The sequence below is a fragment of the Equus asinus genome, chromosome 5 (genome assembly GCF_041296235.1).
Source record: "Equus asinus isolate D_3611 breed Donkey chromosome 5, EquAss-T2T_v2, whole genome shotgun sequence".
In the NCBI taxonomy this organism is placed as follows: domain Eukaryota; kingdom Metazoa; phylum Chordata; class Mammalia; order Perissodactyla; family Equidae; genus Equus; species Equus asinus.
Window position 1 is genome coordinate 82,992,667 of NC_091794.1, and position 22,621 is coordinate 83,015,287.

Genomic DNA, 22,621 nt, shown 5'->3' on the forward strand with positions numbered 1-22,621 from the left:
TGGTGGATAGAGAGCCAGTCCTTGCAGGGTAATTTCAGTATAGTTGTCTATCTTTATTGATACACCACCGCACACATGAGGGAAACAGTGCTTTTCTGGAAAAGATTGGAGTCCATCACATTTCGGATGTGGAAGTAAACCCTGATGTGGGCAAGGGACTCTGGCAGTCGGAGCAGCTGCAGTAGGGCTCAGAGGAGCAATCCCTCTTCACAGAAGGTATTTGGGAACTGATCATCCCCTCCAGGTCCTTCACTTTGGTTTCCACCATCTGAAGTTTTTTCAGAATTTTCTCTTGCAGACCCAAGGACAGGAAGAGCTTATTGTCTTGACTCGGGAGAACAGTTCCTTCTGGGTTGACCAGAAAAGCCTGAAAAAAATCTGAGCCCTTCTTGTAAAGCTTGTAGAGAGTGATTACAAAAAGCAATATTCTCTAAAATAAAACAGAAGTTGAACGTTACTTGTTTATTCATGTGAAATGCCACGGTTTACTATAGATGCAAAATAAAATGAAAACCTAATAGTAACAATAATCCCTCATTCCTATGCCAAGCCTCCTGTTTAACAAAACATCTGCACATCTATTTCGTTTTTTGGTCTTCACCACAAAACAGAGTGGCAGGCAGGTCAGGGATTATTATTTGCATTTAACTAATAAAGACTATAATAATAGATACCATTTGCTGAAATTTTGCCACATGCAGGGGCTCTGTGCTAGGAGTTTCCTTGCCTATGCATGACCTATTTATGTAGAAAAAACAGAACTGAATAACCATTTAGATAATTTCCAGTTTGGACTCCGTGGTTGTCTAAGGTCATATACTTGGAAACGGTAGAGGCAGGACTGGAATCCAGGAATTCTGACTTCCATGTTTGTTCTCTCAGAACACAGTGGTCTGAAAAACTGGATTTCCTGGTCATGAAAAAATTTTTTTTACTATACTAAGATAGATTCCTGCCAGGATAAGAAAAAACCAATCATCTTTTTTTTTTTTTAATAGTAACTGGCACTGTTTATTGAGTACTTATTATGTGCTAAGCTTTATACCACAACATCTCCTTTAATCCTCACAAGAACTCTGAGGAAGGCACTGTTAGCAAACCCATCTTATAGATAAGGAAACGGGTTTAGAGCATGTTTGTTCTCAGGTCACACAGCAAGTGATGAAACCAAGATTGAAGCCCCAGAAATCTGACCCGAGAGCCCATGCTATTTACCACTCATTATACTACCTCTTTTTCTTGGCCGAGGTGTTCAGTGGGCTGTGAATTCATCTTTGTGATTGAGCTAAACATTAACCAAACAAGAGAAGAACCCAGAATTACAGGTAAGAGTTTGCCTTTTTGCCTTATATTCTACTAGCTAACTGAAATTGGTGTATATGAATATGTATACACACATATCCCTCTTGGGGATAGAGTTCAGCTGGATTATATCAAATGAAATTTTGGAGAACTGAATTTGGAATCCTAAAAATTGGGTTCAAATCTCAGCTTTTATGTGCTTTGACATTCTATGTCAACTTAGATAGGTGATAACCAAGTTCCCTCGCCTACAAAATGGAGATAATCCCTGCCCTGCCTACCACGCAGGGTTTTCAGAGGTTAAGAGAATGCATGTGACCACAATTCCTCAACAGGAATGACATATGAAAATAAGTGAATGCTACGAAATGATCCGGTAATCACTTCTCTCAGCATTTATCAAGCAAACCAGTCACCCTTTAAGAAAGTCTCCTTTAAATCCTACCTCCTTAAATTTCCACTAAACCTCAATGCACATCAGTTACCTTGTTTGTCATATGAAAATAAACTCTACCCATTTCATGGAATTATTGGGATTCTCAAAGCATTTTGACTATACAGTAAATACAGCTATTATTATTGGTGATTAAACAGATGTAAAATCCTAAATGTTTCTCATAATCCCAATGATACTCCTATTCCCAAAAAGAACCCTTGTATATTTATAGAGCCCTATCTTGTCAAACCAAGGAAATAATGAAAACATCGCGATGACCACATGAATGTACATGCCTCCTCATCAGTTACAGAGCAGTGGCACCGTGAGAACAGAAAGGCCAAACCCAAGATCCCAGTTATACTCCTATTAAAGGTACCCCACATGGTGTCTGGCACATAGAAGACACTCAAAGATGAATAAGTGATTCAACAAATTTGGGGGTAATGCTGCCTTCTCAGGTTATGAACCTGTTTGTTTCATCTATTTTAAGACAAGCCAAAGACCATTGTGAGAAAGAGCATTTTTATGCTCAAAATCTAATTGGTAGAAGTTTTTAAGGATAGCCTAGTTTCAACCAATAGAGACAAGGGTTCACCCTTGCTCATCTGATGGTCTTAAAACTGAGTGGCAGCAATATGGGAGAGAACTAATCATATTTCAATTTGTAACTATTTAAATTTCTCTGTAACAAAAAGAGTATAACCTGAATTGACCGAACACTTTGTTTCCATAAGGCATATACTCCTACTCCCAACAAAATCAAAAAGAAAATCCCCAGGACAACTTGCAGAGCCGGAGCAAGATTATCTAGTGGCCCCAAATTTGTTTGCTGAGGCACACTAGTCTCTCCCAGAAGAGCTGCTTGTAGCCAATTCCATATTGAGCTCAGAGAGAGATAATCTGTGATGGTGTTCCAGATAGAAGATGAAGATGTTGACATTTCAGTAAGACAGCAGCTCCAGGAACTACATGTGCAGAGGCTTCAGGAACCTAGATATGAGCTAGGGAGAGTAGCCTGGGAGCCGGGGTGTTCTGGAGTCATTGTGAGCTGTGCTCTGTGATGTCACTGTTCCAAAGGTCAGCTTGCTTCCCACTCACCCAGTGAAACTTCCCACTCCAAACCAACCAGGCACTGGCCTGGGTTTGCACTTCAGTCACATTGCTTTCTCTGATCTTTCGCAAGTCCTAGCTCTAGCACAGTACTGTCCAACAGAACTTTCTGCAATGATGGAAATGTTCTGTGTCTGCTCTGTCCAACTGTGGTAGCTACTAGTCACTTGAAATGTGGATGTGTGGCTGAGGAACTGAATTTTACATTTAATTTAATTCAGTTGAAGTAGCCTCATGTGGCTAGTGGCTACCCTCCTGGAGAGTGAAATTATAGAACATTTCCAACAATCCATGGAATGGACAGTTATTATTTTCACATGACGAATGAGAAAGCTGAGGTTCGGTGGAGATTTGAGGAGATGCGCTTAAAGAGGGCTTTCCTAAAGAGTGAATAGTTTACCCGGGAAATGTGGAGGGAGGCTATTAATGGATCATTTTGTAGTATTCCCTTCTTTCATATGTCACTATTGTTTAGAAAGTGTGATTTGGGAAGGCTTTTAACATATTTGAGCCTCATTTTCCTCATCTTTTTATAGATGGGGATTCCACCTCCTTCACAAGGTTATATTAGGAACAAACGGTATAATTTTCTAAGCACTTTGTGAACACTAGCTATCTGCACCACAACCTATGTGATATGTTATCAAATCAATTATTTACTGACTAGTACGTATTTACTCAGCAAGGAAAATATAAAATGTATGATGTGTTCCCCAAAAGCTTAATGAAAAAAACATAGTTCACACACCAGTGTATAATCTAAATTGTAAGATCCACTACAAGGACAGCAAGAATTCAGAGGAGGGTTTGCACCGAGAGGAGGGGTACAATAAGGAAGGAGAGAAAGGCCCAGTTATGACAAGTAGTTTTCAGAAAAATATTGTCTGATGCTATTCTAACTTGGTCCTTCTGGTTGACTGAGACAGAGAACATGAATTTGGGAAGCCTGGGGGAGAAGAAATTACAGTTTTGTTCTTGCAAAGGAGGAGGTATGGCAAGTCATTTGATGTATTAGAGACACATCCAGAAAATGGAGTCCAGAATGCTGTTGGAAATATATAGTACTTACGTCAGGGTGAAATGACCTCCTGATTTAGGAGTGACTGCTACTGATGTTAAACCCACAGTCTGCTAGTGACTGACCAGAGCCAGAATCCTTTCTAGCAAGGAAAAAAAGTTATTCAGAAAAGACTTGGGACTGTAACAGGTTAAACGTAGGTCAGAAACCATTAAAGAATGGTAACCAGAAACTTTTTCGAGAAAGATAGGGTTGTGAGAACTGAATCACTACCCAACTCCCTATACTAGATTAGATCCTGGTTACATGGCACCTTAGACTTCACTTTCAAAGCTCTTAAAACTATTAGTTACTTGTGCAATTTTGTTTTAATATGTCTTCTCTATTGTAAACTCAAGGAAGACAGGAACTATGTCCATTTGACTCCTGTATCCCCAATGCTTGGCACATAGCAGGTGTTAAAAAAAGAATATATAATATATATATATATATATATACATATTGTGCATGTGTGTGAGGAAGATTGTCACTGAGCTAACATCTGTACCAACCTCCATTTTGTATGTGGGACACCGCCACATTATGGCTTCATGAGTGGTGTGTAGGTCTGTGCCTGGATCCGAACCTGTGAACCCCAGGCGACCAAAGCTGAGCACGTAAACTTAACCACTACACCGCCAGGCCAGTTCCTAACATATTTTTAAGTGAATGCAAAGTCCCTTAGAATTCCAAATATCTTTATAGCCTTAACTGTTTATTCGCCAAGTGCCTATTACCATATTTGTGTACTTGTTTATATAGAAGCTTTATAGAGTAGGTGTTAAGAGGATAGGCCTTTGGGAGTACAATGGATCTGGGTTCAAATTTTGGCTATTTGACTATTCACTAACCTTGTTACCTTGGCCAAGTTACTTAACCTGAGGTTCAATATCTTCATTTGTAAAGTGGGAGCAATTCCTACTTTGTAGAGCTGTAATGAGAATTTGATAATTTGTGTAAAAGGACCATGCTATATAAATAGATAAGGGCAACTATTATTTGTGGTGACATTTATAACCAAATACAAGGTATTGTAAATCTCAGTAGTATAAGGTGCTTCAAAAAGAATCTAGTTCGAAAAACCCATTTATTGTTTGACCCCCTCTTGGACACCTGAATACCTCCAGTGATGAATTTATTACTAGGGAAGGTATCTCAGCTCACCTTTAAATAGTGTCATCCTCCATCTATCCATCCAGCCAGGCATCACTCAGTCACCTCCACTCAGTAATCTTCCACATCATGTCCTATTTGGACTTTTTGATTTATGCACTGCAATTCATGACTTATGCAACACCTACTTTCAAGACTTCAGTAGGGGAGCCGGCCCCGTGGCTAAGTGGTTAAGTTTGTGCACTCCTCTTCAATGGCCTGGGGCTTCGCTGGTTCAAATCCTGGGTGCGGACATGGCACTGCTCGTCAGGCCATGCTGAGGTGGCATCCCACATGCCACAACTAGAAGGACCACAACTAAAATATACAACTATGTACTGGGGGGATTTGGGGAGAAAAAACAGGAAAAAAAAAAAAAAAGATTGGCAGCAGTTGTTAGCTCAGGTGCCACTCTTTAAATTGAAAAAAAAAGCCTTCAATAGGTTCTTCATTGCCTTTTAAACAAAACCCACAATCTAAAACATGGTTACAAGGCACTAAAATACCTGGTTCTTGCTTATCTATCCAACCTTCTCTCCTTTCCTTTTCCCATTTATTCTATCAACTGTAGCCATACTAGACTCGTCAATGTCACTAACACACCAAGCTGTTGCACCTCAAGGCCTTGGCACATAATTAGATTATCCTCTCTGTCTAATTCCTGTTGATTCTTCAGGTTTCAGTTTAAGCACTGCTTCCTTAAGGAAGTTTTTCCAGTCTGAGCTTTTTATTTTTTTGAGAAAGATTAGCCCTGAGCTAACATCTGCCACCAATCCTCCTCTTTTTGCTGAAGAAGACTGGCCCTGAGCTAACATCTGTGCCCATCTTCCTCTACTTTGTATATGGGACGCCTACCACAGCATGGCTTGCCAAGCGGGGCCATGTCCACACCCAGGATCCAAACCGGCAAACCCTGGGCCACTGAAGCAGAACGTGTGAACTAACTGCTGCACCACCGGGCCAGCCCCGGTCTGAGCTTCTTTTGCAGGACTCTGATTTAACTAATCATTTTCATTTTCCTCACTAGACTTTAATCTCCGTAACGCAGGAAACTTACTTTGTGATGTTCGACACTCTCATCCCCAGGAGCTAGCAGATGGTATGTGCTTAGTAAATATTTGGCTATAGCTTTCCTGTGCCTCCTGTCTTCCTTTCCAGGCTAAACCTGCCAAATACAGGTTGACAGGTTTTTAAATCTCCTGACTATCCTGGTTACCTTCCTCAAAGTGGGCCAGACCTCCAACTGCAGTCTGTCATAGAATCTACCCCTGCAGGTGTAGACCAAGCAAGTCAGAGTAGAGTGGGCCACTCTTTCTAATCTCAGCTTTGTCATAGGAGGCTTTGCCCCTGAATTAGTATAAAGCCAGGAGGCATCACAGTCTCCTGTGGGGTGGAGAGGGGACTGGGCAAGTTTTCTGACTTTTAGAAGGTTCTTACAGAAAGAAAAACGGGCTTCTTCATAGGTCACATGTTATTCACAGAAACAACATGCAGCGGTTTTCCATCTCTTTCTCAAACGAGGAAACGTCAACACTGGCTGTACGGCTGGAGTTGGATCTGCATGACCTGGCTTTTACCTACGCTTTGAACTTTATTTCCCACTATTCACTTTCACAAACAACAGAGTTTAATGACAGAACTGTGGTTTTTTTGGCACTTTATTTTTTTGAGGAAGATTAGCCCTGAGCTAACATCTGCTGCCAATCCTCCTCTTTTTGCTGAGGAAGACTGCCCCTGAGCTAACAGCCGTGCCCACCTTCCTCTACTTTATACGTGGGACACTGCCACAGCATGGCTTGATGAGCAGTGTGTAGGTCCACACCCAGGATCTGAACCTGTAAACCCCAGGCTGCCGAAACAGAGCACGAGAAGTTAACCACTAAGACACCACGCCAGCCCCCTTTTGGTACTTAAAATACCACCTGCAACTTTCCATTTCCCTTCCTTCACCTTAAGTTCCCCTCCCTAATATTTTCCCAGTCAGTGGAGATTGGCAGCTAGGCTCCCCCTCTTCCTAGCTTTTATCAGCTTGGCAAGACACTTCATCTCTATCTTAAGTTTTCAATCTGTCAAATAAGGATACTATCAGTACCTACTTCATGGAGTTATGAAAATTCAATAAGATAATTTTATGTAAAGAGCTAAAAAAAGTGTGATTATCCTGAATTCTCACAGCACTTCCCACTTCGTGTTCTAGGTCACTGCTGATAGAACTTTTCTGCGTCTGTGAATCATCTGGAGATCTGACTAAGATGCAGATGCTGGTCCAGAGGGTTTGGAGTGGAGCCTGACATTCTACACTTCTGACAGGCTCCTAGGTGATGCCTGTGCTGCTGGCCCACTGCCACACTTTAACAATGTTTAAGCTACTCTAGCCCTCACATTAAAAGTCCACGATGGCAGACACTTCAACAAGTTTACTTTGGTATTTTTACCTCCCAAAGCGTCTGGAACTGTCTTTGAGTATGCATGTACTGAAATGTATGGTTAACGACTAACTCTGTCATCCAGTGACTATGTCCTTGGCAGTGCAGCTCAGAAATAGGCAGCCTGGGACTGACAGAGGATAGGTTGGGGACAGAATCCCCAGGAAGGCTAATCAAAAACTTTCCTCTCCATCATTCCCCACCATCTTTCACACATGTGCTCATGAACATGGGGAAACAGTGAAGCAAGAGAATTGTGGGTAAAAGGGAAAAATGAGTGTCAGCCACTCTCGATTTCCACCTATCATTTTAAGGGGCATTCTTGAATTCAAAAACTCTTTGAAATAAAGTCAGTGCCTCCAGTCTGTGCCAGGGTTGGGACAAATCCCAGAAACATCAAGTAAAAATGAGCGTACTAAAAACTTCAAAAATAACCCTTTGACCTTCTGTATTATCACATAACCACACATGCTAGTTTTAACATAAAACACTGTCTTCAGTAAAGATCAAAGGAACCAAGCTTCTCCAATCAGAATCAAAAAATGATCTTAGGATCAACTATTTAGGCTTAATTGAAGCAAACTTTCAATTGGGTTCTAAAAATTAGGGTCTGATTCCACTGGTCCTTCCAGGGGGTTAGGAGTTAGGAGTGGTTGAATGGATATAGTTCAGTCTTAAGCAAACTACAGTTTTCTCTTGTTCTGGGCTAAAAATCTCTAGTAGGAGGAACTTAAAAAATGAGGGCACTAGTTGTTTCTCATGTTCAGATTACAGAAAAGGGCCTTTCAAGATGATCACCTATACCTCCTTTTTTTTTTTTAAGGAACATTAGCCCTGAGCTAACTGCTGCCAATCCTCCTCTTTTTGCTGAGGAAGACTGGCCCTGAGCTAACATCCGTGCCCATCTTCCTCTACTTTCTATGTGGGACGCCTACCACAGCATGGCTTGCCAAGCGGTGCCATGTCCGCACCAGCGATCCAAACTGGCCAACCCCGGGCCACTGAAGCAGAACGTGCGTACTTAACCCCTGCGCCACTGGGCCGGGCCCCTCATTTTTTAAGTGAGGAAACTGAAGCTCACAGAAGAAATTAGCTCGAGGTCCCAAGAAGTCAGTAGTGGCCTCAGCCTCTAACACATTCCACTGTTTCTGCCACTTTTTCTTTCAACAGATTCTTATGTAAGACTCTTCTGTTACCTACTGAAATCTGAGCCAAAAAACAACTTGTGGATGGGGGGTGCTTTAGACTCTTAGGGTGAGGAGTTGGCAGAATGAAAGTTCTGAAGAGCTAACAAAACAAGGAAACAAGGTGTAAGGGTCAGAGAAAAGGTCTTAAAATCCTAACCGCAGGCTCAAGAAAGGGATGTTATGAGTATCTTGAGTCATTTCATTGCTAGCTAATGAAAGTGGCTGAAAACTTCAAAAGGAACAGAGAATAAAGCTGCTGTATTTACATTGCCTTCCTTATCATTAGACCTGGATGTACCACAGTCCACTGAAACTCAACACATCCAAAAACCAAACTCAACTTGGCTTTCCACCCTCTTCCCAAAAACCCATTCCTTCCTCTTGTAATTCCACAACTGGTTGCATCACTATGAATCTTTTAACGTATTTTTTTCACCAAAGGCTCAACAATCCTCTTTAAACTTGTCAATTTCATCTCCTCTTCCCTCTGCTGCAACTGTCGGTACAGACTCTCACCAAGTTTGCCTCAGTTACTTCAACAGTCCTTATCTACTGTTTCCATCCTCTGCCCCTCAAATCACTCATTTCAAGTGATCTATACATTATCGTTATTTTGTTTAAAATCCTTCAAAGGCTCTCAGCTGCCTATGGACTCAGTTCCAAACTCCTCAGTGTTCACGGTTTGGTTCCTTGCCTACCCATTTCTACAATAACCCCATCCACCCCAGAGCCCTCCTTTTACTGCCAGCCTAATAAATTATTTGTAGTTCTCTGAAACATGACTTCGAACCTCTGAATTTGCTATGCCCTTCACATTCTGCTTGGCATACCTTCTCCTTTCTACCTGGACAATTCCTGGACATCCTCTTTTGAGAGCTAGCATGACTCCTAGAGCTAATTACTCAATCTTAGAATTTTCTTTCCACAAAAATTTCAAGACAACAGTTACTCAAAAAGAAGCTTGATCTGAATGGTTTGGTTAGTAAGAAATGAAAAACTACTGGGATAAAATATAAGTGCACATTCCAGAAAATACAAGTGCAATTCCACTTTATGGGTGGCATGAAAACTCATTATGAGTAAACAAGAAATGGGTGAAAAATTGTAATTTATTGAAACTCAACTCAAAAAATATAAGATGCTGTAGTGTACAATATATTACACAAAGCACCCTCAGGTGCACATTCAAGTCAAGTAAGAACTCCGTATCCCTTTCCCTAGCCCTCCCACCCTGGGATCTTAGTATTTGTTCCATATACAATCATGCACACTTAATTTGAAAAAGGAAGCCCCAATATATTTTGATGTATTAATTAGCACCAAACAAGAGTACAGTTCCATTTTTTTTAATAAACAAAAAACCCAATCAATAAACCAACTGGAGAGCTAATGGACTCAGCCAATACTGCTGACATAGATATTATACATTCATGTAAATACACAGCCTATTCTACCCTAAAACAATGGTGTGGTTGGTTCTCAGCCTTTGTTCGAGTTGGCAACTGTCCCCATGTTGCAGTGTTGGAGCCAGTCTGTTTCTAAAACAAAATTGCTACTTAGGAACTTCCGACACAAAGCTCATCTGTCTTTTTTGTTGGAAACAAGTCTAAAATTGGTGTGGAAAACTTAGATCTTTCAAGGACAACTACTGGCCGAAGATAATGAAGCTGTTTTAAGGCAAGCTCTCCACAGTCTGTTAATGCTTTGTCCAATACGACCCTCAGGTTTTCCAAGGAAGGAACTGTTGCTGTCTCAGCTACTATTAAAGGTGGGATTGCAGTCAGGTTCTCATGAATTGTGGAGTCACTGGAAGAATGAGGTATGTCAACTTCAGGGTCATTGTCATTCACCATGTTGTTTGCCATAACAGTCCCTGTTAAGTCATTACTGGGCTGTGAAGAATTACTTAATGTTAAGTGCTCTGAAGGTTCCCAATCATCAAAATCGTCATCTTTCTCTTCACTTTCCTGAATAAATTTCAGAAATGAAGATTCAAATCCCATAGGTTTATAAGTCTTCAAATCAAATGACCTGGGCTGTGCATGCTTCCTAAAATTCTCTTTTGGGACATGGGTTAAATTTTTTACAGTGTTTTCTTGCCCTGAACTTTGCTGCCCAGTTTCTGAGTCTTTGATCCTTGGTAAAGGCAGCTGGAAACTTGTGAAGTAAGTCCCACTTTCAGTCCCATCAGAATTAGGTATGGAATTTTCTATTTTACAAGGAGGCGGCTGAACTATATTACATTGTTCCAAAGAAGTGGTTTCTGAACTATGATTACATTTCAAAGTTCCTCTGTACAGCAGAGTACCTGCATCAAATACTGGGCTGCCTTCTGTACATCCTTTCTGACCTCCATCCCTTTCACTTGGATGAAGGGAATCAGTGTTCTGGACAGGTATGCCACTGTCACCTGGGGAATGGCTGTGCTTTGTGTGCTCTGATTCACAGCTCGTATTTTCTTCTTTCTTTATACAGGGCTCTGCTTCAGAAAGGGGCTCCTCTTTAATTTTGGTACCGTATTTAACACAAACGACAAGTTTTTCCATCTGTTGCTCTAAATAGGCACTACTCATCTGATGGGTACGTTTGTAATGCCTCACTATGCTGCTCTCCAGCTTCACCACAGATAAGCATCCTTGAACCATGCAGGGGTACTGAGTGTGCTCAGACTGCTCCACACACATATGGAGGGCTTCAGCTCTTGTTTTAAAACTAATTGGAGCCTTCTTTTCTTTGATTAAGCCGCATTTTTTAGCCTTAGCATTAAATGATCTCCTGGTAGTCTGATGTTCATGCCCCTGAGTATGAGCTGTTTGACACACCTTTTCACTCCTTAGCAGCCTTTCATTTGCCACTTTCTGGCTTCTAAACAGATCATCATAATAGTCCTTATGTCGGTAATATACATGTTGAGAATAATTACTGCGATGGGTGAAAATCTGGCCACAGCCATTAAGATCACAATGAATTTCATAATCTGAATGTATTTCTCCTTCAATATTATGCTGTTCCATCAAGTGGTGCTTCAACTTGCTGAAAGTATAAAAAACAGCAGGGCACTGAGGCTGGCTACAGGAAAACCTTGCCGCAGGTTCAGCTTCAGAGAGCACTTTAGGCCCTTCAATCTGGTCTAGGTTATGAGAGTCACTACAGTGCTTAGCAAGAGCTTTGGAACACAGGAAGCGTTTGTTACATTCCTTATATTTGCAAGCAAATATCTTTTTACATTTGACAAGTTCCCTTTTGGTTCTTGCTTTGTCTTTCTCTAAACATAACTGTTCTTTGTTGTACTGATGTACAGTTCTGTAATGGCGAATCAAGCCTTTCAGATTGGTGAATGAGGAGTTGCAAGTTTTATGGATACAATGGAATGGTTTGTGGTATTTATTCAAAATGTAGCAGAGATTTCCTTTAGCAACAGTTCTCCTGCTACCTCTCCCCTCTCTTCCTTCTCCTTCTTCTCTATGGCTACCTATTGGTGATGAAAGATCAGATGTTTTACTTTCTGTTTCTTCACAAGATGACTCCAAATCTGTTTCTGAACTGCATTCATCCTTTTTAGAATGACAGTGTGGCTTCTCAGAGTTACTGTTGGGAACCCCTCCAAGTTCTGTAGAACAATCACCCTTCAACCTCTCTACTGAGCACGGGCCTTCATGATCACATTTTTCATTATCTAATAGTTTGTGAGTTACTCTGTCATTGCCAATTTGATGTTTATTTTTATAATGAATCCTAAGGTGTGTTTTTCTCGTAAATGACCGTTGGCAAATATGACACTGGAATGGAGAATACCGATGTTGAAACATGGTTAACTGAAGGACTTTCTCTTTTGAATAATTATGCTTTCTAAGATAATGCATTAACAAAGCCTCTCTGGTCACAAATTCATATTTGCATCCTTGAAGCTCACAGAAAAAAGGCTTAGCTGCCAACTGTGCAAGGTACTGACTTGGCATATTCTCATCTTGATTCTGAAAATTAAGGTCTGAGATAGTAGGTGAAACCGATTGAAGAGACTTAGCACCACTGGATGGGTACCCCTGCAATGACCCTGAGAAAGATCCGTGTGTTATTGAGTTTTTCAAGCTTAAATGTTTCAAGCGTAACAGAAGTTCCAACATGGTATCCTCTGTACATGGCCTTTTAGAAGCACAAATGGAAACGTCTGAGGAATAACCTTGATGTTCTCGTTTACATTTAGTATGAATATTGTGATCTAGACCTTCATCTGGGGAGTCACTGTTTGTATCTGAGCCGGGTTTAGGTTCTGCATCAAACTTTTCAGTTGTTTGATTATGTTCATTACCCAAACAGGGAAAGAGATCTTTTGTCTTTATCTTCTTCGGTTTGAAATGGTATGGATGAACCTTCCGTAGATGTTTCTGCATCCCTTTTGCGTTTTTGTATGTGGAACCACAACCATCAAAACCACAGGTAAACTTAGTCCCATCAAAACAAACTGCCACACTGGAACATTTTTCTTTTAAACTGGAGGGCACAAAGACTTTCTCATGAGATAATAATATATCCTGCATGGTTTCAGAGTGATCCAGTGTGTCAATTAACTCTTCATTCATGGAAGCTGAAGAGCTATGACTTAACTGATCACTAGAATTACTGTCACTGTTTTCTTTCAGATTTTCTGCAGTTTCTATTTGAGAACTAGCTGATCCTGCACAGAAAAGAAGATCCTCAGGTAAATGTGACTTATCAGTTTGGTCAAGTAGATGAGGCTGATCAATACAATCTTGCTTTTCACCTGCTGCAGGCTCCTCAAGTTTCACTGATTTCTTCACATCTCCATTTGAATTTTCAACATTATGCATTGAGAGGTGATTCTGGTATTCAATTTTGGAATAATAGAACTTTTTACAGCCAACAAAGTTGCATGTGTAAGACGCATCCCTAAAGTGTTGTGCTTCATGGTGGTAAAGCTGTCCCAAATCACTGAAAACAATATTACAGCCATTTAATTCACATTTATAACGCAGATCATCATGTTTTTGTTTATGGTTAAGCAGTTCATTCACTGATCCAAACCTGGCATAGCAATCTATAGATACACACATATAAGGTTGAGGACCACAATGTACTTGTTCATGCTCTCGCAGGTGAAAAGCAGACATGAAATGTCGACGACAGTAAGTACACTTCTCTCTTCTATTTTTCATATCCAAGTAGTGCTTGGCATTTTCATCATTATTTTGGTGTTCAGCTTTAAGATGCACACTTAAGTATTTAAACTGCTTAAACACACGGGAACAGTCTGTGCCAGGACATGGGTACAAATCTCTGTCTTGCAGGTGGCAATCTTCTAATTTGCTGAATGTGACATATTCATGAGACTCTCCTTTGGCTTGTTCATTCAATGACTGATTTTGCTCCAGAGTTGCAGAGGGGCTCTTGGGACAAACTCCCTTTTGAGAGCCTTTCAACAGTAATTTCTTTCTAGAGCGGTCCCTTCTGCTTGGTGGCATTTTAACATGTTCCATCACATGAGGAACAAATATTTCTTTTCTCTTGAATTTTTTAATACAAACCGGACAGGTGTAAATTCCATCTTCCATATGCATCTTAGAATGATGAAGAATCCTGGCCTCTATACATTCCCGCTTACATAACAAACAGAAAAATTTATACTGAAGCCACCTCTGGTATCTTTCTGAAGAACCAATGGGTTTTTTGTCTCTTTTCTCCTTATGCTGATCGGTCAAATCTCTTCTTCTATATTGTTTATCTTCTTTACCTTCCTCATAGTCACTGAGAAATGACTCTAAAACATCTGTATCATTAATAGACATTTCATAGCCACTTAGATCATCATCAGAATCTGAGGCTTCTTGTCCTAGGAGTTGGTGGCAGTGTCGTTTTAAAGTTTTCCAGTCCCAAAATTCAGGATCAAAAGGCCAGTGGGCTTTTAAAGCTAATAAAAGCTCACATCGGAGAGAATTTGGAACTGGTGCGTTTTCTTCATCAAATTTTTGATCTGGTTGCAAATACAGTTCTTCCAACATATTAAATCCATCCAAACTGGGTTCAATTAAGAATTCTGTAAGCTGACAGGCTCGTCTAACTTCTAAATCTTCTGGCAAAAGACAAGCAATTGTTTTACAAACTGATGCCTTCATTTCTTCATCCTCACTTGATCTGAGTTGAAGAGCTCTGACACATAGTAAAATCGACACCCCAAGACCTGCATCTTGTGCCTATAAAGAAACAGGGAAGAAAGGGGTTTTTTTAAATTATGGAAACATGACATAACTTTCACTGATATATATCTTATAAACTTCTCAAAACTTTTAGAGTTCTTAAATTTTATCTTAAATCTTTCTTCCTGCAAGTTACATTTCGATCCTTCCTGTCTCAACATGCAAAGGACTGAATTATATGCTACAACCATGAACAACAACAATGTACACTTACAGAGCATCCAACTTTACAAGGCAGTGCATATTAAATCACTCCCTAACCTTCAAGGAATTTACCTATATGCCAAATGTATAAATAATAAAGCCACATGAATTCAAAGGAATTTAGGATAAATAAGGTCACCGAAGGATTCAAAAAAGAATTGTCTTAAGCTGGGTAGGAAAGATAGACCTTAAATGGGTGCAAGAGGAAACATATGTATAAAAGTGAGTCTAAAATTGAATTCAATTTAAGAAACTCATGTGTCATGAACACCTGGGTGTTTTCAAAACCTTAAGGCTAAAATAATTCTCCCCATTTTCTCCCAAAAGAATTAGTACTTTATAGTTACAGGTGTACTGAATCTCAGCTTCTTACGGGAAAACAACAGAAATTAGAAAATCTCTATATAGCAGCAAGTTCTAAGAAACCAGTCAAAAATCAGAGAAAAAATCTGGTCATATGTGATAAAAAGGTAGTGCATACTAGATGACTCTTTTATGTGAGAGCTTGAAATGGAATGCAAAAGTAATATGAGCAAAGAAATGTGGGATCTATTTGGCAGAGTGGCTTAAAATGCAGTACTTAAGAACTTAGAATTTCAAGTCTTTGAACCCCAGTTTCACTACAATGACAAGTTCTTAACTCCTCTAAGCCTCAGTTTCCTCCACTGTAAAACGATAATAGTAGTGGTAGTATTAGATTTTCCTAATGTTATAAAAATGAAAGAAAATAACATAAAGTGATTACTACAAAGTTGGCACACAGAAATATTCAACAGAACACCATGTAAAATAACTGAGGAAAAATTCCACCATTCAAATCAGTAATCAGTTTGCTTAGCAATTATTCTGTGTAGGGTACCATTCTAAATGCTGAGAACACAAAGAAATGACTGCCATTAATTTATAGAACCCTTACTACATCTTCAGCATCATTCTAAACATTTCATTTTTCCTTTTTCTCCCAAAGCTCCCTGGTACATAGGTGTTTATTTTTAGTTGTGGGTCATTCTAGTTGTGGCATGTGGGATGCTGCCTCAGCGTGGCCTAATGAGCAGTGCCATGTCCGCGCTCAGGATCTGAACTGGTGAAACCCTGGGCCACCAAAGCAGAGCATGCGAACTTAAGCACTTGGCCACAGGGCCAGCCCCCTTGGCATTACTCTAAATAAACTCTTTGCATACATCATCCTCATTTTATAGGTGAAAAAACGAAGGCTCAGAAGGTTAGTTGCCCAATGTCACCAGTTAGTGAGCAGAGAAGCAAGGATTAAAACAAAGTAATCTTTTCCCAAAACCTGAGTTCTTAACCACTTTACAGCTTACACTGACTCCAAAGCTTAACAGATTTGGCTATATCCCACGTGCCCTTGATACAATATGCCAAGCCACTCTTTGTTCCTTCAGCTTCCTGGTTTAAAACCTACCAATTTATTCATGTCCATCAACTTCCTCAAAATTTAGCTCCACATTCCATATCCTAATTCTGATTTGTTCACCAATACTTTTACAAGTAACTTCTTCGTATACGTGTTCAAAATGTATAATGCTATTTCTAGTTTCTTTTTTTTTTTTGAAAAGCGTTCTTAATGATGTCACAAATTTTACCCATTTCAACAAGATTAGGCTGTTTAAGAAAACCCAGGCCATCGCAGCAGAGCACACTGAACTGAACCACTAAGACCAGTGGGGCTGGCCCAGGTGAGTGTCTTAATTTGAAAGGAATTCTACACTCACTCCTCTTCCACCTACCAGTCCATATCTTTTCTACCTTCAGGCTAAATATCATAAATGAGGATTATAGTGGAAAGTGCCCTAGACTGGAATTAAAGAGACATGGGTTCTGGTTATACAGATGGACAGCAGATTCCTTGGTCTGTGTCAGAAACTCACTTTCCCTAGTCCTCTAGCAGCTTTCCCCTTTTCTGTGGTTCCTTGTAGTAAGTAGAATTCTAAGATGACCACTAGTGACCATCACCTTTATATAATCTCCCCACCTTGAGTGTAAACGGAACTGTAAATATGTTATGCTATCTAGCAAAAGGGACTTTACATATGTAATTAAGGCCTCAAATCAGTTGATCTAAAGACAGGTAGATTACCGAGGTGGGCCTGACCTAATCACTCGAGTCCTTTAAATCTAGGTCTGGAAGTCAGACATGGAGGAGGTCAGATTCAAAGGAGGATTCCCTTGGCCTTTGCTGGCTTAAAAACGAAGGCATGGAATGAGGGAGGCTTCTAGGAGCTGAAAACAGACCATGGCTGACAACTAACAAGAAAATGAGGACCTTAGAACTACAATTGAAAGGATTCTGTCAACAGTAAAATTGAGCTTAGACGTGAATTTTCCAAAGAGCGTATATGTAAAAACTCAGCCTGGCTGACACTTCAATTTCAGCCTTGTGATACTCTGAGTAGCAAACTGTGCCACATTGTGAGGGACTTCTGCCCTACAAAACTGTGAGCTAATAACGGGTGCTGTTTTAAGTACTAAGTTTGTGGTAATTAGTTATGCAGCAACATAAAACTAATATTTCCCTTGAAGATTAAAAAATAAAACAAAACATTTTAAAGGCCAGCTGTAACACTAATTTTTTTAAACAAGGCAAGTTCTATAATTACTTGAACACGTTCTTTCTGTGATAGGAAACACAACCTCATTCATAGGGATTAGAAATAATTATCACCTAACTTATCTGACCATGAATTTGCTTCTGATAACTGTTTTATCTTTTTATATCTTCACTGGAGAAGGCTAGATCAACATATTTCAAATAAAGTACAGGATATAGAAGGTTGCGTTAAAGGAGATGGGGAGTATCAAAGATACAACTGTGCCTTGACTTTAGTATAATCATCCCTTAGATGTTGTCAAAGAAGTAACCCATAGAACATACCCACGAGCCATTATAGATATGGGTATACAGAGCTCAGTCAGGAAGAGATACTAAAAACAAAACAAAAATACAGCATGGCATAAGATTAATCCCAAATCTCTGGGCTGGTAGTCTTAGCATACGTCTATAGGGCTGAACTCAAAAAACAAGGTTTTATATATGGCACTTCATTCCATTTTAGGAAATAGTTATTTCCTAAAAATATCTAACTTGTTTTCTATTTGCACAGAAGTTTACAATTGTGTACAGTCAATTCTGGAACTGTTCTATTACTCCAAAACCTAGAAAGGGTATTACTCCATCCTCAAGGAGCTGAAAAATACAATTATATTTTCTTCATTTATAATTATTACGTTAATTGGCAAAGAAACATGCATGTAAGATACAGAACACCGTTCTAGAAAAAGCAGATAAAGGGCAGTGAAGGTGACAGCCAAGAAACATAATCTTCCTTTCCTCCAGTGGTCTGTCACTTCAAATCACTATTTTCCATTAAGAAAAATTGTAGGTTCCTAAGAAGTCAATCTGTAGAAACAGCAAGATATGTCCAATTCCATAATCTTACTAAACCCCATTATTTCCCATTTTCCCTTATCTAAAAGTAGCTGCCTGGCAGAAGTTATCTCCCTACTAATTTCTTGCCTCCAGGACGATCAGCATAAAAAGCATAAATTACTCACTTCAGTTTGTATAACTCGAATCAGGCAAAACAAATGCTGCTGTGTTTTAGCTATGACACCAAACTGACGACAGCGCTCCAAAAACGTGTCTAAAGAAGGGTCGATTCTTCTTTGCAGTTTACTCCAAAAGAGAGTCAATTCCCTAGAAAAACAAAGATTAAGGTCAAACATATAAAGCAACTAGTATTTGTTACTCACCTCCCCACCCCATTTTTGGTTTGTAAAAATTAAGCTGACAGTAGAGTAAACAAAAACTAGAAGAAAAAGCTGTCTATATTCCCTACTGCTTCCTTACAAACTGGTAAAATTGTTAAGAATCCTCCTTGAAAATCTTCCCTACTTCCTTATTCTTTTGTGTCTAGGGAAAAATAAAACAGACTACTTCCACTATGCTGACATTTTAAAAGACTTCTTAGATCTCATCTTGTTCCAAAAAGGTTTTACCCCTTATACTGGTAATTATACTGACTGAATTAAACCCTATCCTAGCGGGCAGGGATCATTGGACATCACTACACTGCCAACAAAAAGTATACAATTAACGAATATTCTAATGGTACACTTCTCCACTAATCTCATGGGCCCCTTCCAGCTCTAAAACGTCATGATGCTGTTTAGGCCTGTATTTTGGAATGTTTAAATATTACTAATAAAATTAGTAAAATGGCACCTATGGAAATTGTTAAAATACAAGAATCTCACAAATATTCATTATGGAAACAAAGAAAAGCTTGAAAAAAATAAGTTAAATGAAAGATTGAATGGGTTAAGAAAAAACTCTCAAGGAAAAGCACTAGAAATTCAAAAATGCCCAGGACAGAAATGCTAATGCGAATGTAAGAAAAGCTACTTAGCAACACTGAAGAGAATGTTATCCCTTAAAAGAACCTTGGCTGTTTTCCATCCAACTTCAATGGATACTGTATATTAGTTAAATGATTTTCATTAAAAACCCCATATTATTTTCACAAGTCAGTTTTAGAACACTAATATCCTATTCTTGCTGTTAACACAACTATTACAGTTAGTTGGGTACAAATCCAAAGCTTAAGAAATGAATATAACCTCCTTTTATAATAGATTCAAAATAAAGATATTTACCAGAACTTTTTTTCTTATACTTTTCAGAGGTAACTAGGATTCTCATATGGTGAAATTCTTACATAGATGTAAAATTTGCTTCAAAGGCTGAAATGAATATACATCTCAAAAGATATATGATTAAAGCTTATAATATTTAATGATGGCAAATTTGAGCTATAACAAATAAAATTAGCTTAAAATGCCTTTAAATATTTGTCTTTGGTGACTAGCGTTGCTTTCCTAACCAAAAAAAGTAAAATTAAGACAGGTCAGCTTTGAAAATAGCTACCAGACAGGTAAGTAACTGGGATGACTGCTTGTTTTTTTTAAACTCACAGGACTGCTTCATTCAGATGTAAGCATCTTAGTAATAAAAACCTTTGAGAAGAGTGCAAAATTCTGAATAACAAAGGAAATGGAAAATTATATATTCTCAGAGATCAAAAAGGGAGTATTTATCAAAATATATGTATGTGAATTCGATCCTATTTGAAAAGAAGTATCAAAATCAGTAAAACCTGATTATGAAGAAAAAAGGCTAAAGGATATCTACTATCTAAAATTCATCAACTGGCTGGAAGTTTAAAGTTAGGCAAATCTGCTAAAGTGATAAAAGACAGGTTGAGATTTAAGGTCTCTCAAATAATTTTTTAAAAATAAATCAGAAGGTCTAGGGCTTGATTTATTCCAAATTAAGAATTTCAAGCTCTAGTTATCTTAACTTCAAATAACCATGTTTCAAAAAGGACATTCTATCATGTATTTTCTATTTTTATACATATTTGCAGTTACAAGTCAATGATTTAAAACCACTATTTATTAGCCTCCCAAACATATAAACATGCCTGAAACCACGACAACCAGCAGATTACTCATGAGAATGCCAAGATGTCACTTTAGTCATCCATTCAAGTCTGCACACTGAAATAATGAAACGACCAATGAATAGCAACTTAGAGCCTGCTGGATCATACACACACTAGGATAAACACTTCTCCAATTACAACAGTGACATGATTTTTAAAAATGGGCAACCCTTAAAGAATATATTGAAAATGATCCCATCATATGTATGCTTCCAATGTTCAGATTTACTGCACCCTCGAATTAGCCCACTGCCTACCTCAAGTCAACAAATTATACACAAGCTCATAAAATTGGAAAGGAAATTTTGTTCTATTAATAGTAGGTAATACATTTTGGCAAAGATCTAGCTACTGAGCAAGAAATTTAAACTATACTGTTTCTGCACAGCAACACGCCCGTGAAGTCCAGTTAACATGTCACACTGAGATCTAGAATTGAGGCATTTTACAAATGAGGCAAAGAAAACTTTGTGGAATTAAGGAATGATCATCCCCTAAAGAAGGCTCCTGCAAATACAGTAGTTGATTCTCATGACCTCTTTTTTCCCCTACAAGATTCAGTTAAATAAAACATGTATGGATAGCTGGTCTTCACCAGGTGGCAGGGACTCAGCTGTGAATTAGACAACATACATGATGATCCAGGTATATCAGTCTAGTTGGGAGAGAGGAGACACAAATTCACATCTGAAGGAACACAAACGTACAACATACAAGATTTAAAAGCTCTGAGACATTACAGAAAGCAAAGCTCAACCTACCAAATACTCAGTGAAAGCTTAGTGTGGAGGTTCAAGGTTCAACTGTATGATTTTATTTTTAAAGTACTGGTGGTAATTACACGTCTGTTATATACACTGTCCCATTCAAAACGGTTATTTTTCCCACTTGCACGGCTACTCTACTTACGTCACCACTGCCAGACATCTACAGGGAACTCATTCCTCCAGCACTTCTTTGCTTTTTGCAAATAGCCAAAAATCTTCTGGATCAAGGCTAATGAATAAGCTAAGTAATATACCTTCTGAGATGAATAATATGGTGACTGCTATAAAGTAATGATATATTTTATTGTGGTTTGTAAATGTCACTGGAGAAAATTTCTGAAAGAGTAAAAAACTGTTTTGGGTGATAGCTATATAGTTTATATTTTACCTATTATCTTCCACGATGATCAAACTCAAGAAGGATACTTCCAATAAATAAATTCTAGTATATATGTTTAAAGATAAGTGATGGCTTTTATTTCCTATTCCAACTTTATTGTCGTATTTTTACAAATATCTCTCATCAAAAATACCACATAATAAAAAAAATTTCTTTTCTAGACAAATACTTTATATAGCCCACTATTTTCACACCCTATTTGAATCTACCCGATTTGAATAGAATTCCTGGGATTCATTTTCCTTAGTAAAAAAAATAGAAAGAAGAAAAAAAAGTCTCTGAAAACAATAGAAGGGTAAAAAAAGTTTCCAAATTCTAAAATTTTAGACTCTATTTCTTTTTGAATTGTTTGGAAGAAGCCTACTTTTAACAAAGTGTGAAGTGATTTAAGATTTTCTTTCCTTCATTCATTATAGCTCCTCAGGAGGCCAACAAGAGGGCAATCCCTGTTAATCCCTTCCTGCTGCAGGGGAACAGCACTAATCCTAGAGCCACTAACATCCTCAGAAGGGCTAATGGTGGCTGAGAGAAGAAGGGAAGAAAAAAAGTTATGGGTCACTGTCAAAGGGAAGTAGTATCAGGAATATTAAAAGAACGGTGTGACTATAGTTTTAAAAACACTTTTAGTCTATAACATATCCCACATGTGATTTTAATATATTCTTTGCACTGAAAACCTAGCTATAACTAGCAGGTATTTTCTCATTATAAGCAAAGAAATTAACTCTAACACGAAAAATTGGGATTTGTTCCTCAAGTAAATACATCTATTTCCTGAGGTTAAAATCTTTAATCTCTAATGCAGGGGAAAAAAACCTCTTCCACTTGATTTAGTGATCATAA

At 38.7% G+C, this 22,621-nt stretch overlaps 2 protein-coding genes across 3 annotated transcripts in view; both read right to left on the minus strand.

The window, feature by feature from the left end:
- Positions 1-2,824, minus strand: TMCO2 (transmembrane and coiled-coil domains 2). Its single transcript, XM_014828615.3, has 2 exons — positions 2,445-2,824; positions 1-430 (listed from the first exon to the last, which is right to left on the minus strand). Exons 1-2 carry the CDS (start codon positions 2,679-2,681, stop codon positions 116-118), a joined length of 552 nt encoding a protein of 183 aa, XP_014684101.1. The 5' UTR covers positions 2,682-2,824; the 3' UTR covers positions 1-115.
- Positions 2,825-9,769: 6,945 nt separating this feature from the next.
- The window catches only part of RLF (RLF zinc finger), a 71,808-nt gene continuing 58,956 nt past the window's right edge, over positions 9,770-22,621 (minus strand). For both annotated transcript variants that reach the window (XM_070510245.1, XM_070510246.1), the window contains 2 exons: positions 18,663-18,804; positions 9,770-14,882 (listed from right to left, as the gene is read on the minus strand). In XM_070510245.1, the coding sequence (XP_070366346.1) occupies positions 10,230-14,882; positions 18,663-18,804 (4,795 nt within the window). In that variant the 3' untranslated portion in view covers positions 9,770-10,229. The remainder of the gene's footprint in view (positions 14,883-18,662; positions 18,805-22,621) is intronic.